Source organism: Mercenaria mercenaria, chromosome 4, assembly GCF_021730395.1.
Source record: "Mercenaria mercenaria strain notata chromosome 4, MADL_Memer_1, whole genome shotgun sequence".
NCBI classification, from domain to species: Eukaryota; Metazoa; Mollusca; class Bivalvia; order Venerida; family Veneridae; genus Mercenaria; species Mercenaria mercenaria.
Window position 1 is genome coordinate 12,573,552 of NC_069364.1, and position 26,973 is coordinate 12,600,524.

Sequence of the window (26,973 nt, forward strand, 5' to 3'; positions counted from 1 at the left end):
TTACTTGAAGCACCATTGTAACAAGATGTATCATGGAACTTGTTACTTGAAGCACCCTTGTAGCAGGATGTATCATGGAGCTTTGTTACTTGAAGCACCCTTGTAACAAGATGTATCATGGAGCTTTGTTACTTGAAGCACCCTTGTAACAGGATGTATCATGGAGCTTTGTTACTTTAAGCACCCTTGTAACAGGATGTATCATGGAACTTGTTACTTGAAGCACACTTGTAGCAGGATGTATCATGGAACTTCGTTACTTGAAGCACCCTTGTAACAGGATGCATCATGGAGCTCTGTTACTTGAAGCACCCTTGTAACAAGATGTATCATGGAACTTGTTACTTGAAGCACCCTTGTAGCAGGATGTATCATGGAGCTTTGTTACTTGAAGCACACTTGTAACAGGATGTATCATGGAACTTGTTACTTGAATCACCCTTGCAACAAGAACTTTGTTACTTGAAGCACCCTTGTAGCAAGATGTATCATGGAACTTTGTTATTTGAAGCATCCTTGCAATAAGATGCATCATGGAACTTTGTTACTTGAAGCACCCTTGTAACAGGATGTATCGTTGAACATTGTTACTTGAAGCATCCTTGCAATAAGATGCATCATGGAACTTTGTAACTTGACTTGTAACAGGATGTATCCTGGAACTTTGTTACTTGACTTGTAACAGGATGTATCCTGGAACTTTGTTACTTGAATCATCCTTGCAACAATATGTATCATGGAACTTTGTTACCTTAAGCACCTTTGCAACAAGATGTGTCATGGAACTTGTTACTTGAATCATCCTTGCAACAAGATGCATCATGGAACTTTGTAACTTGAAGCACCCTTGCAACATGATGCGTCATAGAACTTTGAAGCATCCTTGCAACAAGATGTGTCATGGAACTTTGTATCTTGAAGCACACTTGTAACAGGATGTATCATGGAACTTTGTTAGCCCACCATCATCAGATGGTGGGCTATTAAAATCACTCTGCGTCCGTGGTCCGTCATTCCGTCCGTCCGTCCATTAACAATTTCTCGTTATCGCATCTCCTCAGAAACTACTGGGGGGATTTTGACCAAACTTTGTCAGAATGATGTATTGGTACCCTAGTTGTGTCCCCCTGAAAATCAGACTGGTTCAAGAATTTATGAGTGAGTTATGGCGTTACTTGAAGCACCCTTGTAACAAGATGTATCATAGAACTTTGTTACTAAAAGCTCCCTTGCAACAGGATGTATCATGGATCTTTGTTACTTGAAGCACACTTGCAACAAGATATATAATGAAACATTGTAACATGAAGCACCTTTGTAACAGGATGTATCATGGAACTCTGTTACTTGAAGCACCCTTGCAACAAGATGTAACATGGAGCTTTGTTACTTTTTGAAGCACCCTTGTAACAAGATTTATCATGGAACTTTGTTACTTCAAGCACCCTTGTAACAGGATGTATCCTGGAACTTTGTTACTTGAAGTATCCTTGCAATAAGATGCTTCATGGAACTTTGTTACTTGAAGCACACTTGTAACAGGATGTGTCATGGAACTTTGTTACTTGAAACACCCTTGCAACAAGATGTATCATGGAGCTTTGTTACTTTTTGAAGCACCATTGTAACAAGATTTATCATGGAACTTTGTTACTTGAAGCACCCTTGTAACAGGATGTATCATGGAACTTTGTTACTTGAAGCATCCTTGCAATAAGATGCTTCATGGAACTTTGTTACTTGAAGCACACTTGTAACAGGATGTGTCATGGAACTTTGTTACTTGAAGCATCCTTGCAACAAGATGCATCATGAAACTTCGTAACTTGAAACACCCTTGCAACAAGATGTGTCATGGAACTTTGTTACTTGAAGCACCCTTGCAACAAGATGCATCATGGAACTTTGTAACTAGAAGCACACTTGTAACAGGATGTATCACGGAACTTTGTTACTTGAAGCACCCTTGTAACAAGATATATCATAGAACTTTGTTACTAACAGCTCCCTTGCAACAGGATGTATCATGGAACTTTGTTACTTGAAGCACCCTTGCAACAAGATGTATAATGAAACTTTGTAACATGAAGCACCTTTGTAACAGGATGTATCATGAAACTTTGTTACTTGAAGCACCCTTGCAACAAGATGTATCAGGAAGCTTTGTAACTTGAAGCACCGTTGCATCAGGATATATCCAAATTTTCTTTCATTCCACACTATGTTGCACAAGAGCTTCATTTAACAGTCAAGACTTTTGTCAAACTCCTTATATTAACCTTATTATCTCTCTTGTATGAACCTTATTGTTTCTCTTATAGTGACTTTATTATCTCCCTTTTGTGAAACTGTTCTCTTGTATTAACCTTATTATCTCCCTTGTTTGAACTTTATTATTTTTCTTTTATTAACTTTATTATCTCTCTTGCATAAATCTTACTTTTTCTTATTATGACTGTATAATTTCCCTTTTATGAAACCTATTGTTTCTCTTGTATTAACCTTATTATCTGCCTTGTATGAACATTATTGTTTCCCTTATATTGACTATTGTCTCCCTTGGATTAACTTATATGACCCTTTTGGTTTCCCTTCTGTGAACAATATTGTTTCCTTTGTATAAACCTTATTGTCTCCCTTGTATGGAATCTTACTGTTTCTGTTATTGTTTCTTTTATTGGTCTAAGGTTGCAATATACTCAGAATATAAATGGCAGTCTGAATATTTCTAATGTGGCCATTTCTAATGTTTTCCTTTGCAAAACTGTTTTAAAAATTATTTATGAAAAACTAATTATGCAAAAATGTTAAAAGCACCTTGTAACTTTGCAAATTATTGGAACTAAAAAATGTAATGAAAGTTGTTCATCAAGAAATTTCTTACTTATTTATGTACACATTTTGCTTGTTTGCTATCTGTATATAAATTAATGTTTAATTTACACAAGTTTTTTTTTTTTACTAAGTTCGATTAATACTATGTTAATTTTTGTTGTAAGTTGAAACTTCTTTCTCCAACATCACAAGATAAAGCATATATTACCATTTATCAACTGAAACTTGTTTAAAGTTTAAAATTTTACTTTCAGTTAATATTCATGGATTATCATATCTCACTCTCATCTTCCATAATGATAGGGTCTTATATTACAAAATGACAGAAAAGCTATTTAAAATGTCAGGTAGGAAAGTTTACTGAAAGTTTGTAAAAGGACACTGTAATTCTACATTAAGTGTTGGTATGAGAATTTCAGTTTGGGTTTAGGACAGTCACCTAACTAAGCTTAAGGCCAATACTGTAAAACAAGATATTTTTGCAAGTCTGAATTTTCGATTTAAGATTTGAACTGGAACTAAAATTTTTACAATACATGACTAATGTGTGAGACATACAGTTCCATTTATAGCAGTTATAACTTCACAAAATTGAGCCACACCATGAGAAAACCAACATAGTGCATTCGCCAACAGCATGGATCCAGATCCATGCTGTTTGCTTTCAAAGCCTATTGCAATTAGAGAAACCCTTAGCGAAGAGCATGAATCCTGGACAAGGCTGGTCTGGATCCATGCTGGTTGCAAGTGCACTATGTTGGTTTTTCTTATGGTGCGGCTCAAATATTTATTTTTGTGAATATGGACAGTTACCCAAAATAAATCCTTCACAAAAATTCCTGATTTTATGATATCTCACTGTAATATCTTTTGGGGATTCTTGCAGCAATATGTACCCATAAATTTATTTCCATACCAGATCAAAATTACAGTTGTGGAGTTTGGACAAATGGAATACATCCCTTTGAACAGTAAGAGTTCCATACCTCATGTTTTTACTGATGTAAATGAGATGTGGAACCAAAATTTGTAGTCCTGTTTGGCACCATATAACCTATACTGTGTTGGTGCGCCTTAAAACCCAAATAAATAAATGAACAGTAAGAGAGTGCCAGCCAGATGACAAATGGAATACATCCTTTTGATCAGTAAGAGAGTGCCAGCCAGATATTGCAAATATAATGGATTTTTTTTTTGAATGCACAAAATCTATTTAATTTTCTGCATGCTGTAACACTTCACAAACATTGCCAAAAGCAATGTAATTATTAGTCCCCTACTGGTTGAAAACCAGTTTCGGGGACTGTAGCAATGCGCTTTTCGGTCATTCCGTCCGTCCGCAATTTCGTGTCCAGTCCATAACTCTTTTATCCATGAAGGGATTTTATTATTACTCAGCACAAATGTTCCCCATGATGAGATGACGTGTCATGTGCAAAACCCAGACCCCTAGCTTAAAGGTCAAGGTCACAATTGGAGGTCAAAGGTCAACAGGGCTTTTTTCCTGTCCGGTCCATAACTCTCCCATCCATGAAGGGATTTTAATATCACTTGGCACAATTGTACCTCATAATAAAACGATATGTCATGCACAACTTTCAGACCCCTAGCTCAAAGGTCAAGGTCACACTTGATAGTCAAATGTTAACATGGCATGAACAGGGTCTGTTTCGTGTCTGGTCCATAACTCTTTCATCCATGAAGGGATTTTAATATTACTCGACACAAATGTTCCCCATGATGTGACGACGTGTCATGCACAAAACCTGCACCCCTAACTCAAAGGTCAAGGTCACAATTGGAGGCCAAAGGTCAACAGGGCTTTTTTCCTGTCCGGTCCATAACTCTCTCATCCATGAAGGGATTTTAATATCAATTGACAAAATTGTATGTCATAATAAGACGATTTGTCATGCACAACTTTCAGACCCCTAGCTCATAGGTCAAGGTCACACTTAGTAGTCAAATGTTAACATGGCATGAACAGGGTCTGTTTCATGTCGGGTCCATAACTCTGTCATTCATTAAGGGATTTCAATATTACTTGGCACAGATGTTCTCCATGATGAGACAACGTGTCATGCGCAAATCCCGGAGCCCTTTCTCAAAGGTCAAGGTCATACTTAGAGGTCAAAGGTCTAAATCAAGAAGGACTTTGTCTGGAGCATTTCTTCTTTGTGCATGGAGGGATTTTAATGTAACTTGGCACAAATGTTCACCACCATAAGACAAAATGTCTTGTGCAAGAACCAGGTCGCTAGGTCTAAGGTCAAGGTCATACTTAGAGGTCAAAGGTCAAATTTAAGAATGACTTTGTCCTCAGCATTTCTTCTTCATGCATGGAGAGATTTTGATGTAACTTGGCACAAATGTCCACCACCATGAGGCACACTTTTTTAGAATTACTTCCCTTTGTTGTTACTATAAATAGATTACATTGTAACTTTTTTATTACTGGCCGTAGGGAAAATTCGAGATCACTTTTCTGTGGTACAACATGTACGCTACATCCAATGTTTAGGTGTATTTTGATCTATCCCTACCTAGTAAAGATTTTCTTGTGGACTTACATTTAATAGAATTTTTTTTTTTTTTTTTTTTTTTTTTTTTTTTAGGATTAATTTCTCTTTGTTGTTACTATAAATAACTTTTATGATAACTTTTTGTATAATCGGCCAAAAAAATTCCAAATGAAAACAACTGTACGTTTTTATATATGCAAATTTTAATCCAAGTGCTTTGTTATATTATATTGTATATGTAGTACAATATTGTTTATACATCATTGACAAATGTCAGTTCATTATGTTACACTGCAGTAGAGAAAATTAGGTGCCTTCCAGCACTGGCACCAGATCAGAAAGAAAATGCCTCCGTACGTGTTATACCCTACCCCTAGGTATTCTATAAGAACCATGGTCGTGAACGGGAAATTATACTAACCCGTTTCAATCGTACATTTCTCAACTTAAACGCGCAGTTCGGTGAATGGGTATGTAGCATATTGAACAAGCGATAATTTATCTTCCATCGTGCACCAGTCACATTGTCTCAATATTCCATATTGCTGAGATTATCAACATATTTTATGCTTTCGTCAACGTTACAGAAAAAACTTGCTTGACCTTCCCTAATGAACATCCGGTCTAGAGGTCACGACAGTGTGCACATGTTTGGCGAAACGTAAACAAACAAAAACAGAATTTAAAAAAATCACAATTTTACACTAAAACTCGAAATGATGAATGAAATTCATCTTGTATACGATATTTAATTTGAAATCGTACATTGGTCTGCATCTGTTCTGTTTATTTTATTCATTTTGCACATTAATGCTGCATTTTCACATTTTAGCGAACACGTGTAGTAAAGTGACGATTGACATACATTTTCACAACAGCCAATCAGAATGGTTTTTTAATCTAGAACGGAACTTCACCAGGGAAGTTCAAGCAAGTTTTTTGTGTTACGTTGAAATTACTATAAACTACGCGTTGTTTTTCTAAGATAAGATGTATTAAAGAAATGCGACCGGTACTCAATAGAAGATAAATTACCACTTGTTTGATATCCATAGTACACATTTACCGCACTGCGTGTTTTAGGTATGAAATGCGCGATTGAAACGGGTTAGTATATTTTCCCGTTCATGACCATGGTTCTTATAGAATACCTAGGGGTAGGGTATAACACGTTCGGAGGCATTTTCTTTCTGATCTGGTGCCAGTGCCTTCCAGTAGGGGACTTTGTATTGCATGGCAATACTTCATTCACTTGTTGTCAAATGTAATATAAGTCCAAAAGAAGAAAAAAACGTTTATTGATTTATTTGAGCTAATTTGAGGACATTTGAATTGGTTTTAAAATCTGGGATATGTTTGTACTTTTATTTACAAAAATTATAGGAATACTTTCTAACATAGATTAACAATTATTCTTACAGAATGCAGTAACCATGGCAAATTCAGATGATACAGTCATATATTAATATTTTACTGGCTAATTTGTATTGAGCGTAATATATTATGCTTCTACCCTCAAAGGTCCACAAAACGATTGATCTTAAATCATCTTAATTTCTCATGAATTTGATGAATTACCTTGTTTTGTTAGCATAATCATAATTGCAAATAATTCTGCTGAAACTAGGTCTAAAAATATCCATACCAGATAATAATAGGTCACAATTATTCCCCCTGAGTGGGAATATCAAATAACGTTTGGACGATTGTTCAATTAAAGTATCGAATCACCATTGAGCGAGAGTGTCTCCATTAGCTGTTTTCACCTCACCTTGAAAACCCTAAGTTATTACGACAATGGGATAATAATTTTTTCAGATATAACTCCCAACTATAAATCATTACTACCTATTAGCAGTATTAAATTTATTAATTCTGCTCATTTTTTCTTTTCAAACGAGCTTTGAAATACGAGATACTGATCTAAACCGAAATATTGTAAGTAAGTGACGTTCGACTACTACAAATATCTCCTTGTTCACTTGTAACTATCAATTTAAAAGGTTATGAATTTCGCTTTCATGAAATTTCTTAATAGGTCGGTAATTGCTATCTATTTTCTCCAGATAGGTGTTGAATTATCGAATGATATATGGCGATACTGTCTGAAACAACAATAAGATTTATAACGTTGATATTTTGATTTTCCGATTCCGGACTATGATAGTAATCTTCATTGGTTGCTAATAATCGCATTAACTGTGTAACAAGGACACATTCTAACTGTATTTGGTGATTTACGCCTAAAAAGGATGTCGGAGGGGTCCCATAATTTGATAATAGTTATGAAAATAATAAAAGCAAGACAAACCTCGGTTCAAAAAAATGAAAAAAATGTCAAGATTTGGAATTTTTAAGGATTATCAGACGTATATCATGATGAAGATAACATTTTATTTCAAATTTTACTTTTTTTGGCTTTGAATAAAATGTGTTATAATTTCCAGTAATGGGGCTATCATATAGTTTTGCACCCTTTGATGGTTTTCTTAATAATACAATCAAACTATATAATGACTTGTATTTGAAAGTGTATTTTTTGTAGGCATCAAGCCCGGCAAAAAATTAATGTAATAAGATCATTCTGAAACCGAAGTTCTACTAGAACAGTTCTTATTAACCTTTACCCTGCTAAATTTCTATAATGGACTGATATATCATTCAATTTGGGCAATACCATTTATTTTTCGTTGGGGTTTTCAATGAAAATTTACTGACTGAATAGCGAGGCAAACTCATCTGCCCGCAGCAGGCTAAAGGTTTAAAACAAATTTTTGTTTTTGAAATCTTAAGACAAATTTAATGGTTTATATATTCATTACTGATCAAAAATGGCCAACCCGCTGTTTTGATAAACAATAGTTTAATTTGTCTTTCACCCCTGTGCAGGTGAGTTTGAGTCACGCTTGGCTCATTATATGATGAATTTAGCCCCGCCCGCTTAACTTAGTAGGGAGAGCATTGGTCAACGGATCGAGGGGTTGCGAGTTCAATCCCTGGGCGGGGTGTATGTTCTCCATGACGATTTGATAAAAGACATTGTGTCTGAAATCAGTCGTCCTCCACCTCTGATAATTCATGTGGAGAAGTTGGCAGTTACTTTGTGGAGAATAGGTTTGTACTGGTACAGAATCCAGGAACACTGGTTGGGCTAACTGCCCACCGTTACATGACTGAAATACTGTTGAAAAACGGCGTTAAACCCAAAACAAACAAACAAAATCATCATTTGAGGAAGTCGCTGGCCTACTTGGGTAAGGTCAGCAGTTCTACGCAAGTGCAAGAAATAATGTCAGCTCCTAGTATCTTCAACCATTTATGAAGTAATGGACATGATTGTTAAAATATTAGAAACTGCAAATATGAAAATGATTAGTTCAGTGTTTTGATCAGCATATAATAATGATGTTCTTTAATCGTTCTTTGACAACATTAAAAATCACTTAATTTTTTAACATAATGGTTTCTGTTATTAATAAGAAAATACCAAGTGCAAACAAATTAACTATTTTAGTGTCTCCATAGAAGATGGCTGCCCTCGTCTCGTGCTGTATATTGAAGGACGGCGCTTGTGCCAATATCTCGACATCTTTCTTGGCAGGATAACATAAATTCACTGCACTTTACAGATGAAAAAAGAACAGGTGTGAAAAGTATGACAAAGAATTTCAATGACTTCAAATGAATTTATCTGTTGCAAAATCTGATATAGTTTATTACAGATAGAAAGTGTACACTTGTTAGCTTCTAGTTAACGTTGTATAATTTCAGGGAAAATGATCGTTTTTTTGTAAAATTATAAAGAACTATAATGCTTCAAAAGAACTTTCAGAAAAAAGAATACACTAAATGAATAAGTGTAAATTACTAGAAATTATAAGATTGATGACATAATAAATTATAATGTCTTTGGACAGTATGATGGATTTCTAACAGGGTTCTTCCAGCAATTACTGAATATTTTATTCTGTCTCATTCTATAAGTTTGTCTTTGATAAGCCACTTGTAGTGATCAGCTCGACCTAGTTGTCAAAATGGCTGTTTGGCGAATGTAAAAGTAAATGCATTGGTGTGCGTGTTTGCATAAATGTTTGTCCAGTCTTGTCCAGACTGTAACATTTTTTTTTTCAACTAAGAAAATCATTCTTAAATTATTATGTACAAAAAGAATGTTGTATGGCATAGGACATCACAGACTCTCAAGTAGTCCAAGAGCTCTTATAGCCATTAGCCTGCTGGAGGCAAGTAATACTGCCTTTGCGACCAGTGCAGACCAAGGTCAGCATGCATGTCAATGCAGGCTGACCTTGGTCTGCACTGTTTACTATTCATTCAGTAAATTTTCAATGAACACCCCTTCAAATGATAAATGGTATTGCCCAAATTGATTGATAGACCTGCCCATTTTAGAAATTTAGCGCGCTAAAGGTTAAAAATCCTTGTTGGAAGGTAAAGTTAAAGTTGCTAATATTCTTAAAAAGAAAGAGGCAATTGCTAAAATTTCTTTTCATAAATGAATTTCTAATCTTTTTTTAAAACCCTTATCATGCTGGACACGATTGATTCTGCCTTTGCGACCAGTTTGTGCAGTCTGATCATGATCTGCAGTGTTCGCCATTCAGTCAGTATCTTTTTTGTTAGCACCCCTTGTAACAGTTAATGCAACTGTCTAAATTGAAAGATGGACAAGTTCATGATAGAACTTTAGCAGGGTAAGGGTTAATGTAAGTGAATATCCTGACACAAAAGTTTGAAGAAAGATAAAAGTGTGCACTTATTCTAATATCATAATAAACATACTATGTAAATTAAATACCCATGATTCCAAAAACCCAGTCACTAACATACTGAAAACAGCATACATTCAGAATAATGGTGACATGTATTACTAGTCACAACCTTAACAAGCATATTTTTTGATTTAGTTTGATGTCTAAGATACAGCTTTGGTAGAAAGTTTTATAGACATAAAGAAAGAAGACTTTTACAGGTACATAGATCTTGTTACATGTTGGGTTCCGGATCTCATTGGGTATCGGGTTTCGGATCTTGTTACATGCCGAGTTCTGGTATAGAGGATATCGCAAGTTTCAGATGGATGAACTTTCTCTTTCCATCAACCAAGATGAATTTGAATTTCAGATTAAAATGTATCTTCTAAGATTTCGCTTCTCATGTTCTGTACATATTATAATAGAGTGCCGGATTTTTTTGTCATAAAACCTTTTTTTGACATGAGATTCCTGTATAAAGATTAGATGTTAATCTGATAACTGATTCAGCAGCCTTTTGTCAATGGGTAGAAAAGGAAAACGGGTTTTGAAAAGTGAATTAAAATTTGAAAAACAAGTGAATCGAGTATCATATTATTTTCGTGTTTCGGGATTCCCACCGTATAAAAGGAAAATTATTTGTACAATTAAAAGGATGCTTAAACATGACAGAATTCGAGGAGCTCGAAAATTCATGAATAGAATTATAAATGAGTGGTTGTTTTGATAAAAATATTGTTTTTATCATAATTGTTGATGAAGGAAAGTTTATTTTTCAAAAATTGTGAAGAATGACAGCAGGCCAAGGACTACATTCTAGCAGTCAAGGAATGCCAAATCTGGATACAGGACTTGCAAAACCTCTGATTCTTATTCCAAAGAGAAAAGGTAGTTTGAATAAAGTAATATACACATAAAGTAATTGATTACAAACATGACTAAAGATCTATTGAAATGATAGAAATTACTTTAATATCGCTAATTTAATAGAGGTGTGGGTTATTAGAGAGAAAAAAATCACAAGTTAATCTAGCAATCTCATCAACTGATGCTCTTATACTATTTAGGAAGATAATACGATTTTGCTGCTATTTTTGCAAGAGATAATGTCATAATTCCTGATTTAGTTTGTTTCACTAGTATCAACCGGGTTGTTCATTAATTACAAAGTTAAGATTTACTGGAAAGTTGTTAAGTACCTTTATATGAATAATAATAATAGAGATTAATACTGTCAAAAATGATGTTAATCTGAGGAAAAAAAAGTTTGTACCTTATTATTGAAAGAAGTTAATTAGTAATTACACTGGTTAAAATTTGGTTAAATGCATTGAAAAAGCATGACATATAAGATAAAATTTGTTTAACATGACTTTAACATTCTGACTACATCTGCTGTTCGCTTCAGTATAACAGAAGTAACCACACCAAACCTGTATATATGTTTATCTGCCACTACTTTAGGTTGTGGGTTCAAACCAAGCTCATGTCATAATTTCGCCTGAGACATTAAACCCAGGGCAGATGGTCTACAACTCTGGTATTAATACATACAGTCGAATTTCATTCGCTCGAACTTGACGGGACCAGCAAAATTTGTTCGAGTTATCAGTAGTTCTAGCCAGAAAACAAAATACATTGTACAGGGATTTTGCCGGAACCTTGCAATGAGTTCGAGGGAAGGGTGATGTACAAATTGTCTTGAGTTTGAGCGAACGAAGTTTCACTGTATTTCAGCCAGCGCTAGTTTCCTTTGACCAGTGCTCTGTAACTCAGTGGTTAGTGCACTGGCTTCACAAGTGGAAGGCTGTTGACTCAGATCTCTTCGTATTTAACTACTTACAGTGTTTCAGATGTGACTTTATATCGAGGTTCTATGTAGTATGCTTTACACTGTAGATGGTAAAAGAACCAGGGGAAACTTCTGTGACCGGAGCATCATCATTCTGTACCTTGCACAAGGCTCCAAAACATAAAATGACTGAACCTTTTTCCTGGAGGAGTCGCCCGTACGGGTAGCTGGTGGCACTGGCTTTAAATAAAAGGAGTTTTCCAAGTGCGCAAGACAGAACACAAAAAGGATATTATAATTCTGTGTATTATTGTTTTACAGCTGATCATTTTGTGCTGTTGTATTGTCATATTGTCTGTTGTATTTTTTTTTTTTAAGTTTTCTTTTTGTTAACCTTTAGCCTGCTGGCGGTAAGTGATTCTGCATTTGCGACCAGTGCAGACTAAGATCAGCCTGCACTGATCATAGTCTGCAGTGTTCACTATTCATGCAGTCAGTAAATTTTCAGTGAACACCTCTTCGAATAATAAATGCTATTGCCCAAATTGAATGATGGACCAGTCCATTATAAAAATTTAGCAGGGTAAGTGTTAAAAAGAAGATATGTTTTTTGCTATGATTTACAGAGATGTTCTATGAAGATTTCTCAATATTTATAAAAATGTAGTAGGTGAAGTTTTATGAATGAAAGTATCTTGTTTACTTGCCATAAGCATAGTGGGTGGGGTGATAAAACTGATATCTCCAGATAAAGGGAGATAATTTCTTGCTGTTTGATAAAAGTAGACCAAAACATAGAATATCCTCCAGTATCATTTAGAAATCAAAATTTGATGTACATAACAGGTTATTTTGTTGGTCTCCTAGAGTGTTATTAGTTCTTTTGAGTTTAGCAAGTGTTTGATAGATGATTCTGTGATAAAGGCAGGAAGGACGGACGGTTTCAAGCAGGGATACAGGCTTTCCGTTAACCTTACAACCCGTTATGAAAAATATGATATTATCAAAATGAAAAAGAAGGTTTCTGCCAGTGCCTATCAAGAAATATCCTGAAAGGCTAGATGTGCTGATTTAGTTAGGCTAATTAATGCGTTTTGGAAGTGCCTCTGCGGGGTTTCGAACTTCTGTTTCAAAGTGAGTCATTGATAAAAATTGAAGATGGTTTAAAGGCTCACCCTTGACATATATTATAGATCATATGTACATTTATAATAGATCATATATACATAAGTAATAGATCATACACCTTGTACATTTAGGAAACTCGTATAAAATGGGGCAGCAACAGTTTGATTCTATCTATTCTCGGAATTAAATCAATCAAAATTATTTTCCTATGCTTCTATCATTATTTCAAGCAAGTGCATAAAGATTTTTAATTTCAAATTTAAATCGGCATATTATCATCTCTACATACTTGTAAGAATTATGTTTTTATGATAATGCTGTGATGAATATAAAAGATACATGTTATGCATAAAGGTGCATGAAGTGTGAAAATGGGCATTAAAAAAAATAAATTTGGTTCCCACACTCTAGTCCTAGATATCCATTACTGAAGAATTATTGACCCTTTTAATCTGTCTAATTAATTGAAATATTGTATCAAATCTCTGATTATTAATTTCTTAAGTGTTTCTTTGAGAAAAATCATGTTTTGTTTCTGATATTAAAACGGTTCTTAATAGTAATAAATAATTTTTAAAAATCAAAGACTTGCGTCGGTGACTGAATTTCAATATGAGCTATTATACAGTTATTTATCAGCGACACGTTTATTGCAATTTTTTGCCATTTTTAGGTGTTATATGAGATTTGATACTGCTAATAGTTATAGAAATCTTGTCTCAAATCTCCGAAACAATGGACGACAGTTAGCGAGCATCATACTTTGGCCTCGTACAATTCAGCTTATGTCATTGTTGGTGACATATTCCCATGTAGCAAGTCCCATTGTTTTAGTGAATTGATTCCTTGATTTCGGTTTGATTGCAGCTTTAATGGACCGAAAGAAACCCCCCACCTTAACGTCAGTTCCACAATCGCCATCAAATATACAACTTTCATGAATAGATGAGAATTTTTTTCCACAGTGTTTCACAAAAACGCTGTATTGTCCTGACCCCCTGCTCATGAAATTGGAGATACCTTATTTGAGGGTCGAATAAAATAAATGTCAAGTTTTTTATCTGAACCCTTTAAGTATTTTTCTTTTATTTGTATCTCTTTATGGTTCAAAACTGAAGATAGTAATATTTTATTGTCTTTTTTGCTTTTGATAATTGTTTAAATTTAAGTATAATTATGTTTACAAGTCTTACTTGGTAACCAAGTTTCAGCCAAATTTTTTGTTTCATCCATTCTTAAATATTTTGTTATGTTGTAGTATGCTTTAAGCATATTTGAATGAATTTAACTGGAATTTAATTTCACCTGATAAAAATGAGAGGTATTGAATATTCATTGAAATTATTTTCATATTTTTTCACTTTTTATGGTAATTACTATATTTTCTATTTTTTTCTGGAAAAAAAAAAGGTCTTCATTAGTCCAGAAAAAAAGTGTTTTATGTATCATTTTATTTGTTTTAATTCTTTTTTTATGTCCAATGTTTCTGTATGGACCCAGCCACAAAAGTAGTAGGAGCTTCAAAAAAGGCCTCTGCTTCAAATACACTTCTGATGTACTTTAAAGGTACTTCCAATCACATAGACCTGCTTCGCATTCAGTCCCGGAGACTTCAATTGTACTTGTCTCATACTTCCCCTGAAGTCTCCGGGGCCTTAATTGTGCTCCACTTTTGAGCATGGGACTTCAAGGAAGTACTAGGGGACTTCAATGATACTTTAGAATCTTTAACAAACAATAATTGAGGATTCAAGTGGAACTTCAAATATACTTTCTTAACTTTGAAAAATACCTGCATCTAAGGAACTTAAAATGTACTTCTGTGACTTTCTATTTTTAAAGTGACTCCCTCATTTTATGTGCAGTAGTGGTTTTTTATACTATGAAAGTGCTAAACTTGAAAGTGCTAAACTTTGTATATTTGTAATAAACAATTAAAGTTGTACAGATATTTTGTCTTGCTAATCTTAAAGCCCCAGTGCCACATTGTGTAAATTTTACAGTTGATTTCAACTAGATTCTTTTCGCACTAAAAATAGTATCTGCATATTCTAGCTCATGCTTTTTGACACTATCCCATACCCTCCTTAGTTTTTGTTATATCATTGAAAAAAATACCATTTACGTAATACTCAAAACACATATATGTAAATTACACAAGAATAGAATAATTCCATGTAAATGAAAGTCAGCTTTGTCCATTAGGGTTGACATCTGACAATTTCAGCCGCACTTTGTGTAAAGTGTAATAGTCCCTTTCTCAGTTTTTGCTAGAAAACAAGTTGTTTATTTCCAATACCAAGTTTGACAATTCTGATGTCACACACATATCCATAAGATATCAGCAGTGGCGGGGTACAGCTTACCATACTTGTACCATTTTAACACTTGCACCGGTAGCATGGAGTTGGCCTACTGAAGCGGTTTTCATCTAGGGGTGAACTTGTCTGTTTCAATAGTTGTTCAAAATTTATAATGATATTTTTGTGAGTCATTTAGAGACTAGATGCCATAGAAGAAGTTGACCATGTATTTTCTGCAGATTAGTATAAGAATATTTAAACTGGAAATGAGTTAGTTAAGTACATAGGTACCATGGGGGACAAGTCTACTGGCAAGGACTGTACATAACCATTTATAGGAGGTACCAGGCACTGGCAACGGAAAGCACACATAAAATAGATCAAAAAAATTTCTGTAAGGACCGGAGCAAAGGTGGACACAGACCTTAAGGTTTGACTCTTGGTGCGTCTAGTTCATGGAGTCCAAACTACAATAACTGTCAAGTCAGTCACGGTTTTCATATTTTATTTTCTGCTCTGATCTTTTATTTACACAAGTCTTTAAGCATGTACTATTAATTTCAAATTTCAAGCGCCAAAGGCGTGATACAACCTCACGACCTCCAAGCTATTCGCAGCAGTTACCTTCCCTGGCGTTCATTAGTTACTGTATCGCAAGGGGAAGTAATCGCCGCAGAGGTTGGCACGACCTCTTGATTGACAGTCAAGCGCCTAACCACTTCAAACTTTGACCAAGGTCTGTTTGAAAAACTTTACCTGGAGATATGTTGATTTTAAAAAACTTAACCGAAAAACTTAACTAACATGCGTTAACGCAGACAATGAGTGACAACCCCCTACGAAATGTGACCATGTTCAACCATTTACAACCATGGTTCAGCATAGCCATTCCAGGTTTGACCATGGTTGGACCAGAAATTTTGACATGGTTGACTATGGTCAAACAAAGGTTGAAAAAAAGGCCACCATGGTCAACTGATGTAGACCATGGTTGAGATATGACTGACCATGGTCAACTTTGTTACCATGGTGAAAAATTACAAACATGGTTAAAAACAAACTGACACAGACATTATGTATGTAAACCACGGTTGGAAAGGATACAGACCATGGTCAGAAACAAAGATTTTTTACGCACTTAAAACAAGCAGAAAATATATCTGGCATGAACTTTTCATAAAATTTATACTGAACAAAATTTCTAAAGATCCACCTACTTTGAGATAATTTTTACTGTAATAACTGTATGTGCAGATTTAAGCATGATCATATAAATGTGTAGCATACAAAAGCGTTAAAATTTTATCTCATGAACTGTACATATGTATCTTGTGCCCCAAAGGCTGATTTGGGCCTGTGCTGTCATAGATACTGCTAGGACCCTTTTTTATGAGTAATCGTGTAATCCACTTTTTTTCGCTGAAGGACAGACGGAATTTCTGTTATCATAGCAACCAACAATTTTAGTCCGACTGAAAAAATAAAATGATGTGCATAATCTACATATCGTCCTGTAACTACACACCAAGTTTCATGAACCTAGCTTATGTACTTTTTGAGTAATCGCGTAATCCACTTCTTTTTCGCTGACTGACAGATGGACAGACGGAGGGTAAACCTATAGTTTCTTCCGGTTTCACAGTAGGGGACTAATTACAACCATATATATTGTCCGGTTATTTTCTGAAATACACTAATCAATACTAATTTGCTAGAGTCTTTTTAATGAAAAGTATTTTATTGGTCTAACCACTGGATAGGGGGGCAATCGTGTGGACTGTTTGTACCTTACTTAAACACACTTCTGCCTAGAATGTTTGGCATACATACAACATATACAGCATTGTCAATAGCTATATAGAAAAGTTTATCCATGATCTCAGACACATGAATTGTTTTCAGACATTCAGTTGATACAACTTTAAATATATGTCTGCCACTAGATCTAAGGATGTAACAGTCATCAGGTATTTCATATACTTTCACGACAGCAAACACTTTCTTTTCTTTGTTAACAACAAAAAACTTGACTGAAACTACTTCACCTGAATGACAAACCACAAAATAACAAGTTCTTCTTTTCATTCGCTGATATGCCTGACTGAAGTAATTTTGTCCATTAATTTCAACACGAAAACACTTTTTTAAATCCAATGCAGAAGTTGAGTTTGTTGACTGCAGAAGACCTTCACAGCATTCATCTGGTGAGACTGGTAAGAGTCTTCCTGCAACTTTACAAGATACCATTTCTTTTGCTGTTGTCCACTTGCTTCTACACTTAAGCATCCTGTTCAAAAAGTGTTTGCATTTGTAGCTAGACTCCACTGAACCTGGAACAGATTAGGATTAGACAATCAGTAAAACCGAATGATGCTCCCTGAAGCATGTGCTTGTCGCGATATTGTCACTAACCAAATTAACACAAGAAAGGGAGACAACTACAGTCTACATGTAGAATTATATTTCTTGAAAAGGCATTTCCAGTTCTCTGTGTTTGTACTCTCCTCCCTCAATAAAGCCTTACTGCAACCTAGATTTCATCTAGACAAATATTCTAATAAAGTTTCATGAAGATCAAATAAAAAATGCAAGCTCTATTGCATACACAAGGTTTTTTTTATCATTTGATCTGTTGACCTAGTAAGCAGTCTTTTTACCTCAGATGATGCATATTAAAACTCCAACTAGATTTCATCAAGACAATCATTCTGACTAAATTTCATAAAAATCCAATGTAAAATATAGCCTTTATTGAATACACAATATTTCTCTAAGATTTCACCTGGTGACCTAGTTTTTGATCACAGATGATCCATATTTGAACTTGGCTTAGATTTCGTCTGACCAAGTTACATGAAGATTCAGTGACAAATGCAGTCTATAGCTTGCACAAGGTTAAGTGTGGACAAAAGATAGACAGCTCAGGTAAACCAATAACAAAAAGCATTTATTTTACACATTTTCCTAAGTTTTTAGTGGTAAAACAGGCAGATTTCGGTATTTCAAGTGGATTTCAGTTCATTTTCAGTAATTACAACCGAATTAGACTTACTTCTGTTATGATTTGCCTGCATATGTGTCTCAAGTCACTGCCTTGAAGACAGATTCCTGCTACAGATGAGACAAACTTTGAAGCTTTGCCTTTTATCTGCACATTGGTGGCCATGACTGCTGAAATATAAACATTCACTTCATTTTACATTTACACATGGAGAAAAGAATTTTAAACAAGTCACTGTGCATAATCTCCATATTGCCATCAATTCACATACTAATTTTCATTAACCAGGTAGCCCTTAATCTTCTTGAGTTATCAAAGGATCCATTTGTTAGAGCCATATTTTGACTATTTCCGTTACCATAGCAATCACAAACATTCTGACCATGTTTCATAAAAATTGGAGTAAAAAATGCAACCTCTAGAGCGTAAACAAAGATTTTCTATGATTTGCCCCTGTGACCTAGTTTTTAACCGCACTTGAGATTTCATCAAGGCAAACATTCTGACCAAGTTTCATAAAGATTCACTCAGAAAATGCAATCTCTAGACTGTAAACAAGGCAAAATAGAGCAAGTTTTATAAAATCAAGAGCATTAACTCTGGCCCTATTATAAGTCCAGTTGTGTTTACACAGGACTTACCTGTGTATTGAAGTGACATGTTCATATATAAATAAAAAAAGACAGTGGTCGAGTTTGAAGCTTTCTTGTAATTTTAACAATAAATTTTTAAGGAAAGTACTACTCGTCTGTACACTGAACTGACATCCTGTCGACCTAAATATACACAGATATGAAACAGGCCGGTCCAATAACATTAACAAGAGTCTCGTTTTAATCTTTCGCTCGCGATTACTACGCGAAATTTGAAGTACCTGATACAGCACCATTTCATTCTCCTCGGCTATGAATCCGGTTTATCATTGATAACAACATAATATTTATTTCAAAAAGTGAAAAAATGGATTAATTCTCATAAAATATGCCATACCCTATCAGATTTACATTTTTAAGAATGCTTATATTGGATTTACCTCCAGATCTAATTAGATTCAGCGGACATAGCAAAAGGGTCAGTCATAAACGGTCATATAAGGTAGGATTTAATATTTCATTAAACACTGTCATAATTTTGGCCAGTGTGCTTTTTTTGAAAAGAAGACATATTTTATCATACAATGGAATAAGAATTGCATTCACGATGTTTATTGGACAAGAAATCGAGTTTTGCATATTGTTCGTATCACCCGTGATAACGTTTTTCGGGAAACAAGATCTTGTTTCCGCCTTGACCTCTACCGCGACTTCGCCTAAGTGGTGTATCTGTGTATATTTAGGTCTTTGTTTGAACTAATAACAAGTAAGAAATATATCTCCAATTTTGTAATAGTTATGTATCAGGTGGCCCCAGTAGCTCAGTTGGTACCAGTATTGACATGGTAAGCAAAGGGGGGTCTGAAGCTGAAGCTACACATTTTTCTCCTCAAAACGGTTTCATTGGTGGCCAGTTTTAAATTGAAGTACCCCTTGGAGCTCTACTGGGCGAAGCACTGGCTGGGGTATTCGAGGCAAACCAGGATTTGTTTCCACATTTTCCAATAAACTACAAATTGGAAATGTCACTTAAAAGTGGGGAGGAATGTAGTAGTTCTCTTGTCAGGTAGCCATGGTAATTGATAGAATTGACACAGTAAGCCAAGGGTCCGAGGTTAGAATCCTGATCGAGGCTACATATTTTCCTCCTCAAAACAGTTTGTTTATTTCCAAATCCTCACTTTACGACTTTGATTTTTGTTTGATAACTATGCTATTTCACAAAATTAGCACTTACAAGAGCCGTTCGGCCGTTAAATTCTCATGTAAATTTTCGACTGGTTGAATGTTTCTCGCTGAGCACTTTTCCTGGATGTTTTTTTCCTATCCGAAAATCAGTGCACTTGTCATGAAATGTTATTAATGCTAGATCGTTTAAGGGGAAATGGCGTAGCAATAATACAATTTTCTTACCAAATTGCTAGCTGAACACCAAAACTGTCACATAGACACTTATAGACAACGTAAATTGGTGTTAAAGCTTAGTTGAAAGGCATGTCGATGTTGACTTCCGGATAGCTTTGGTTGCTCACATCCTCACAAAAACGAAATTCGTGCATTGCTGAAATATATCGCTGCTTCTGGTGTGCATATTATTATATTGAAAAATATATTTTTGAAAGCATAACCAGTGAACATCAATAACATCTCGTCTCGGCTATTTAGAAAGACCGCGAATCATAATTTCTATGATGTAAGCGGCTGTTCCGGAAACGGCTGATTTTAAACGCGGCAGAAATGGCAGACGATTAATGTATTTCTTAATCCAGTGGGAGGATCGCTTTATGTCCGTCATCGACATAAAGCACATCGTCAAACCAGTAAAGAACAAGTTTGCCTACAAGGAGGGAGAGATCATTAGGGCGCAGTTTGGCAAGAAAAACAGCTATGAAGCTGTCATCTGTGAAATACATCGTAAGTATAGATCTGTCAAAAAAGTTGGAAACACGTTTGTACAATAGATCTACAGGTGTATTTCTATATGAAATTTGACGTGATAAATGCGCCCCCGCCCCATCCCCAAGAAATATTCTGTTACTGCCCTTGCTGCCAGGGCTTTTTTTCACTGAGAGGGGAATTGGCCCAGGCCCTTGATTTTGGGGAAAATAGGCTACGTGTTTTGGTAAAAGGGGAATAAAAATCTTGAGGTAAAGACCTATTTAGGGGAAAACTGCACAATTCTAAAGAAATTTTCCGAGGGGAAGGCACCTGTAAAAGGCCCCTGCTATAGAAGGAAAAAAAGTCCTGGCTGCTATTTTACACCTGTTGAATTACCAGGTTGGCTTGAGTACCGTAATTATCATGAATGTGCTTTAATTCCAGTATGACTGTTAATCCAAGTAAGTTTTCATTTTAAATTTCATATTTTAAAATATAAACGTTTGTAACCAAAGGAAATTTTCTTGTGTTTCATCTGTGGATACACAAGTTCTTAAACTCTAGACTATATATATAGAGCCGGAGCTAGAGTTACGGTCTAGCCACTGCCTTTTTATAAAACCACTGCACTGGTACACCAATTGCGAAAAAGACTAGCTCTACCATTGCCGGTTTGATTTTTGTAGAGTATGCTGGACCAGGCAGTAATGTACATCACGATCCATCTTTACTGAATGAAAAGCATGTGTGCTGTAAAATTGAACTGTGCCATATTGTCTGTATACAGTGTAATTGTACAGACAGGAATTTACTATGTATTTATTTAATGAACAAGTGGAAAAAACTAAGAATTAAGTCCAAATCCGGTTCAGGCAGCTGCGTATGGTTGGCCATCGCCATAAAAATTAATTCATTCAGCCGTGGTAAAAATATTTATGCTCCGGCATAAATACGATTTTAGCCACCGCATAAATATTTAACCCCCGGCATAAATATGATTTAATCTGCGGTTAAATTATTTTAGCTCCGGTATTAAACTTCCGAGCATAAAATATTTAGTATTGAATGACACTGGCCGATAATTAATTTAGCCGCGATGTAAATATTTAAGCTCCAGCATAAATGTGATTTGACCCGCGGTTAAAATATTTAGGTCCGGCAAAAACTGCAAAATATTCAGCGGCAAAGGGGTGTGTGAGGGTATTCGTCACTCCTGTGACAGAGCTCTAGTTTTATTTGTGACTGATTTATGCCCCTTTTTTAACGCAGAAGTTTTTATTTTCTTTGCGAGTTCATATCTCCAATACTATTGCAGATATTCGGTTGAAATTTCACACATGTCTCCGGGTTAATACACAGTAACATACCATCAAGGCTTATAACTCTGTAAGGCATTTTCTAGAATTATCCCCCTTTTTGAACTCAGAAAATTTTAACATTTTGTATGTAAAGATTTTAGTTTTGACAAGTATTTGTGGAATTATTCTCTGTTTTCAACTTTTAAAATTAACATTGAAAGCTTATATTATGCTATCCAGCACTGAGAATAGTTGAGCGCGCTGTCTTCGGACAGCTCTTGTTAAGGGTAGTTATACCCATGTGTGCGTATAAGAGCTGTAGCGAGTACTCTGGCATCCAAGAGTCTGTCTTGAAAAATGAGCACAAATATTGGTAACCACAGAGAATCAGATCGTTATATCACAATAGTTTTGAAGATTGCTTTTAAAATTACAAATGTAGTAAGTTTTCGATTAAACACATACACCACTGCCTGAAAAATATACATTTCATTCTGTCGATTCTGTGTATGCATCAACAAGAAAAAGAAAAAACATTACCTTACGTAAAACTGGTATAGACGCGTACATGGGCTTACTGAATTACCATTAGACTCTAGTTTGATATAGATTACAGTTTGAAATATTGTTTGTCAGTTTAAGTTGGGCTTATATTCATAAAAGTAACAGGTGAATCGAGGTTTGATTTGTGAATTGTAAGCCTGGACTCATGGGTCAGATCTGATCATCACATGCCTAGCAATCCACAGTCCTAGACTGCCCCTAGTATTTTGGAATACCAAGTTTAGTAACCATCTTCATGTTGTAAGACTTAGTAATATTTGACCCCTACTGTACCCATGATGGTGATATTAAATGGGGTTGCCTAAATGGGGCTTGAAACAAACAAAAAAGTGAGAAAAAGAGTAGTAATATGGGGTGATTTTCATTGAATAAGGGTTATTACTTGTCATATTTCAGTTACTATTGTTGAAGACAGTAAGGCTGGACATCTTCTCATGAAGCCAAGACCAGAAAGTATTACCAGCATGGAAACTGACAGTGTTAAAAAAAGGTATTATCTAGGTTTATATACAGGGTTTTGTTGTGTACTTCTGGATATGTACTACCCTGTCTGTACTGTATGTTCAATGTCTGAGCTAGGTACATGGCAAAATTAAGTTTGTCAGACTATATATAATACTGGTAGTTATTATGCTACACTTCAAAGAAGGTGTATATATTGCTTTGCACATGTTGATTGTTAGACCAAATGGTCTCCGATAAAGAAAAACTAGAAAACGCTTGCGCCTAGGTTCCTCAAACTTGGTAGGCAGGTTGCCGTTGGTCATGGCCCGTATTGTTTTTGAGGCCTAAGGTCAAGGTCACTATGTTTGTCATGACTGGTAGATGTAGATGACCCCTATTGTTTTTGAGGTCACCAGGTCAAGGTCACAGTGACTTGAACAATAAAACAGTTTCCAATCAAAAACTAGAGAATGCTTTGGTCTAAGCATATCAAACTTGGTAGGCAGGTTGGTCATGATGTTAGATGAACCCTATAGTTGTTGAAGTCAACAGGTCAAAGTCTGAGGTCACCAGGTCAAAGTCACATTGACTGATCAGTTAATTGGTTTCCGGTTAATAACGGTGGGTGTTGAGGGATACTCTATGATCAGGGTTGCCACCTACCTTGAAAAATCAGGGAAATTTGTTTTTCAAGATCAGTGAATTGGTAGAGAATTTTGAAAATTGGTAAGTCAGTGAAAAATGAAAATTTCAGGAAAGGTGGGATGGGGATGATTTTCCTGAATCAGATACAAAATCCGGTGACTGTTGCAGTCTCCAGGCAATATAAGTAAGTGTTGACTATATGTAAATGTCTCTCGAACTTAGTAGACAGGTTGGTCATTACCAGTAGATGATCCCTATTGTTTTTGAGGTCACAAGGTCAGAAGTCAAGGTCACAGTGATTTTGAACAGTAAAACCGTTTTTGATCCACCAATAACCAGGGAATGCTTAGTCCTAGGTTCCTCAAACTTGGTAGGCAGGTTGGTCATGACCAGTAGATGAGCCCTATTGTTTTTGAGATCACTAGGTCAAGGTCACTGACATTGAACGTTAAAACACTAAACGCTTGGGCCTAGGTCTCTAAAACTCTATAAGCAGGTTGGTCATGAGCAGTAGAGGGGAGCATATGTTTATTAAAACATTTCTTGTTTTGCATTATTTGGAAAGATTGCATTACAAATCTGTCTTACGAATGCTGGTGTGCAAGAAAAAGTATCTTTGTTCAGATCAGATTATAGTATTCATTACCTCAGGTATTACTTCTGTACAGGAGAAAATTTTGTATGTGTCCCGGGATGAGTACATTAAGTATGTATACATGCATTGTACTGATTAAAGTTTTTCTTCTGTTTAGGGATTTTGACGAACTTCAAGATCAGGTTAGGCGCTTAAAGAAGAGGGTTCGGAAACTCGAAAGGTTCCAAGATTCTGCGAAATCCAGCAATAAAGCATCTAATCTGCCTGAAGGACCAATCCTGTCCAGCCATTCAGAAAGTCCTAGTAGCCCTTCACAGAAACCGTGTGAGGAGTATAATGGCTATATAGAACCACAACTGAAGGATATGATTTGTCACGAGGACAGCCTTTTTGAGTGCTTTAAAAAACTTCTGGCTCTGTTTTCCACTGACTACATTACTACCCATAGTGTAACTGGTAGGAGAGCAAACACCAGCACAGAGCCCAAACCCAAATTTGTATGCTTGCTTAAGCAAAGTGTTAAAAGAAAAGTTTCCTGGCACTAAAGACACAGAAATAACATTAAAGGTGTGAGCTGTTCAAAAGAAATGCAAAAATGCTAATCAGTAAAATGAAGGTTTTACGGAATAAATTTTTGATTGTTTAATATTGTTCCTAGTGTAGATTTTTATTTCTCAAAGCAGCCTTTATTATTAATGGTGAAGGTGCATTAAGTGTTATAAATACTTGTTCATCTGTGGGTATCAGAAATTACGGTATGTGTTTTGGTCAAGATGGATTGAAATTTCTTTCAAAGGTTGAAAACCTAATTTTGGAGGCATTTTCTGCTGCAAAGCTCTGAAGCCTTTGTATTTAGTGCTCATATACAGTGATCAGTAGTTGTCTGTGTTCTAATAATTATATTCAAATAGCACGTCCATTAACCATGGTTGAACCAAGTTCATTAACCATACTCTCACCATGTTTATTCATGGTTAACCATGTTCATAGACCATGTCCTAATCATAGTTTGACCATGGTTCTCATTTAACCATGTTCATAGACCATATCTTAATCATGGTTGAACCATGTTTATTCATGGTTAACCATGTTCTAATCATAGTTTAGTTTGACCATGGTTCTCATTTAACCATGTTCATAGACCATATCTTAATCATGGTTGAACCATGGTCGGCAATTTGTTATTTTGTTAAACCATGATAAACCAAGGTCATACAACCATAGGTTGACCATGGTTGGCAATGGTCCATTTCGCAGGGGAGACTTTTGTGATTTACCTAGCCTGTTTTTAGCTCACCTGAATTGCTGAGGTGAGTTATTGTGATCGCTCGATGTCTGTCTGTCTGTTGTCTGTCAACATTTAGCTTGTTAGTCAGTTTGTCTGGTACATGCTCAATAACAGCTTCAAGGGGCTTAAAATTACTTCGATAGTGCTTTAAAGGTACTTCAGATGAGACTTATCCATGCTTCTTGATATACTTAAAGATACTTCTTTACATGAAGCACATTTGAGGCACATAATGCTACTTATTTAAGATGGAACTTTAAATGTACTTTAATGGGTGAGACTTCAGTTGTGCTTCCTTGAACGAAGCGTATTTGAGGCATAATTTCCATATTTTTTACAGCTGGGACTTCAGTTGTGCTTCATTAGAAGCTTCAAAGATACTTCCCTGACGAAGCACATTTGATGCATAATTAGCATATTTTAGACGGGCCTTCAAGTGTACTTCTTCCTATTGATTGCTAATACATAGTTATTGCCGTCAAACTGAAGTACATTTAAAGCGCCAACTTCAGTAACGCTAACTTGGTACTCCAGAGGGGAGCTTTATTTATACTTCTTATATACATCAAATGTACTGATTTTGCGGGTGGGGATGCTTTACATTAAAGATACTTAACTGTGGGATTCGTTAATGCAGTCATTGAAAATGTTGCACAAATTTCCTGCTTTAAATTTGAAATATCCTTGTCTGCTGTAAATGACACTTTGTAAATAAAAAATGAATTTTTTATTACTTTGGTGCTAATTAATTGGACATAAATTATAATTCATCACTCTTTGTTTAACTTTATTAAACACTTACATAATAACCGCTGTTGCCTTATCTGAAATGCACTACCATAGAAACACCTTCCGTGCAGTTTAAATGTTGATTTCAAAAGAAAACTGCTTAGAGACAGTGCCAGTCGGAAAATATGTTTGGAAAAAGTGGGCATTAGTTTGAAAGTTCTAAAATATCCAACTGAGTTCTTAAAGAAAATCAATTGAATATTTGCATCAGTTAGTGAAAAGTTTCAGGAAAATGTCACAATTGTTTGCATAGTGTGTCAGTTCGGCAGGATTTTCATTCCTCACCTTCGAGCTAATTGCTGTAGCTTAATAGTTTAAGCCAGCAGTATTTACAGAGCTTTTGACGATTTCTCCTAAAAATAATCCAGCGTTCAAAAATAATTGAAATATTCTTATTTTCCATTTTTCCCCGTATGGGTTACCATAGTAACACATATAACGTATTTCCAAGAACACGTCAAGTAATATGAAGTTGAAAGCATTGACACAAAACCACATTTTTAGCGTACTTGATAGTTTCCGCCGC

At 35.4% G+C, this 26,973-nt stretch overlaps 2 protein-coding genes and 1 long non-coding RNA gene across 4 annotated transcripts in view; 2 read left to right on the forward strand and 1 right to left on the reverse strand.

Annotated features, from left to right (window-relative positions):
- LOC123551033 (PR domain zinc finger protein 1-like) overlaps positions 1–26,973 on the forward strand; it is an 83,874-nt gene that overhangs the window by 20,016 nt on the left and 36,885 nt on the right. The window lies entirely within an intron of this gene.
- Positions 15,843–20,547, reverse strand: LOC123548271 (uncharacterized). The gene is made up of 3 exons (XR_008370498.1): positions 20,360–20,547; positions 18,405–18,523; positions 15,843–17,682 (listed from the first exon to the last, which is right to left on the reverse strand). It is a non-coding gene; the product is annotated as an uncharacterized LOC123548271 (long non-coding RNA).
- LOC123527657 (uncharacterized) lies at positions 20,698–25,020 on the forward strand. The gene is made up of 3 exons (XM_045307265.2): positions 20,698–20,860; positions 23,083–23,176; positions 24,528–25,020. Exons 1-3 carry the CDS (start codon positions 20,698–20,700, stop codon positions 24,913–24,915), a joined length of 645 nt encoding a protein of 214 aa, XP_045163200.2. The 3' UTR covers positions 24,916–25,020.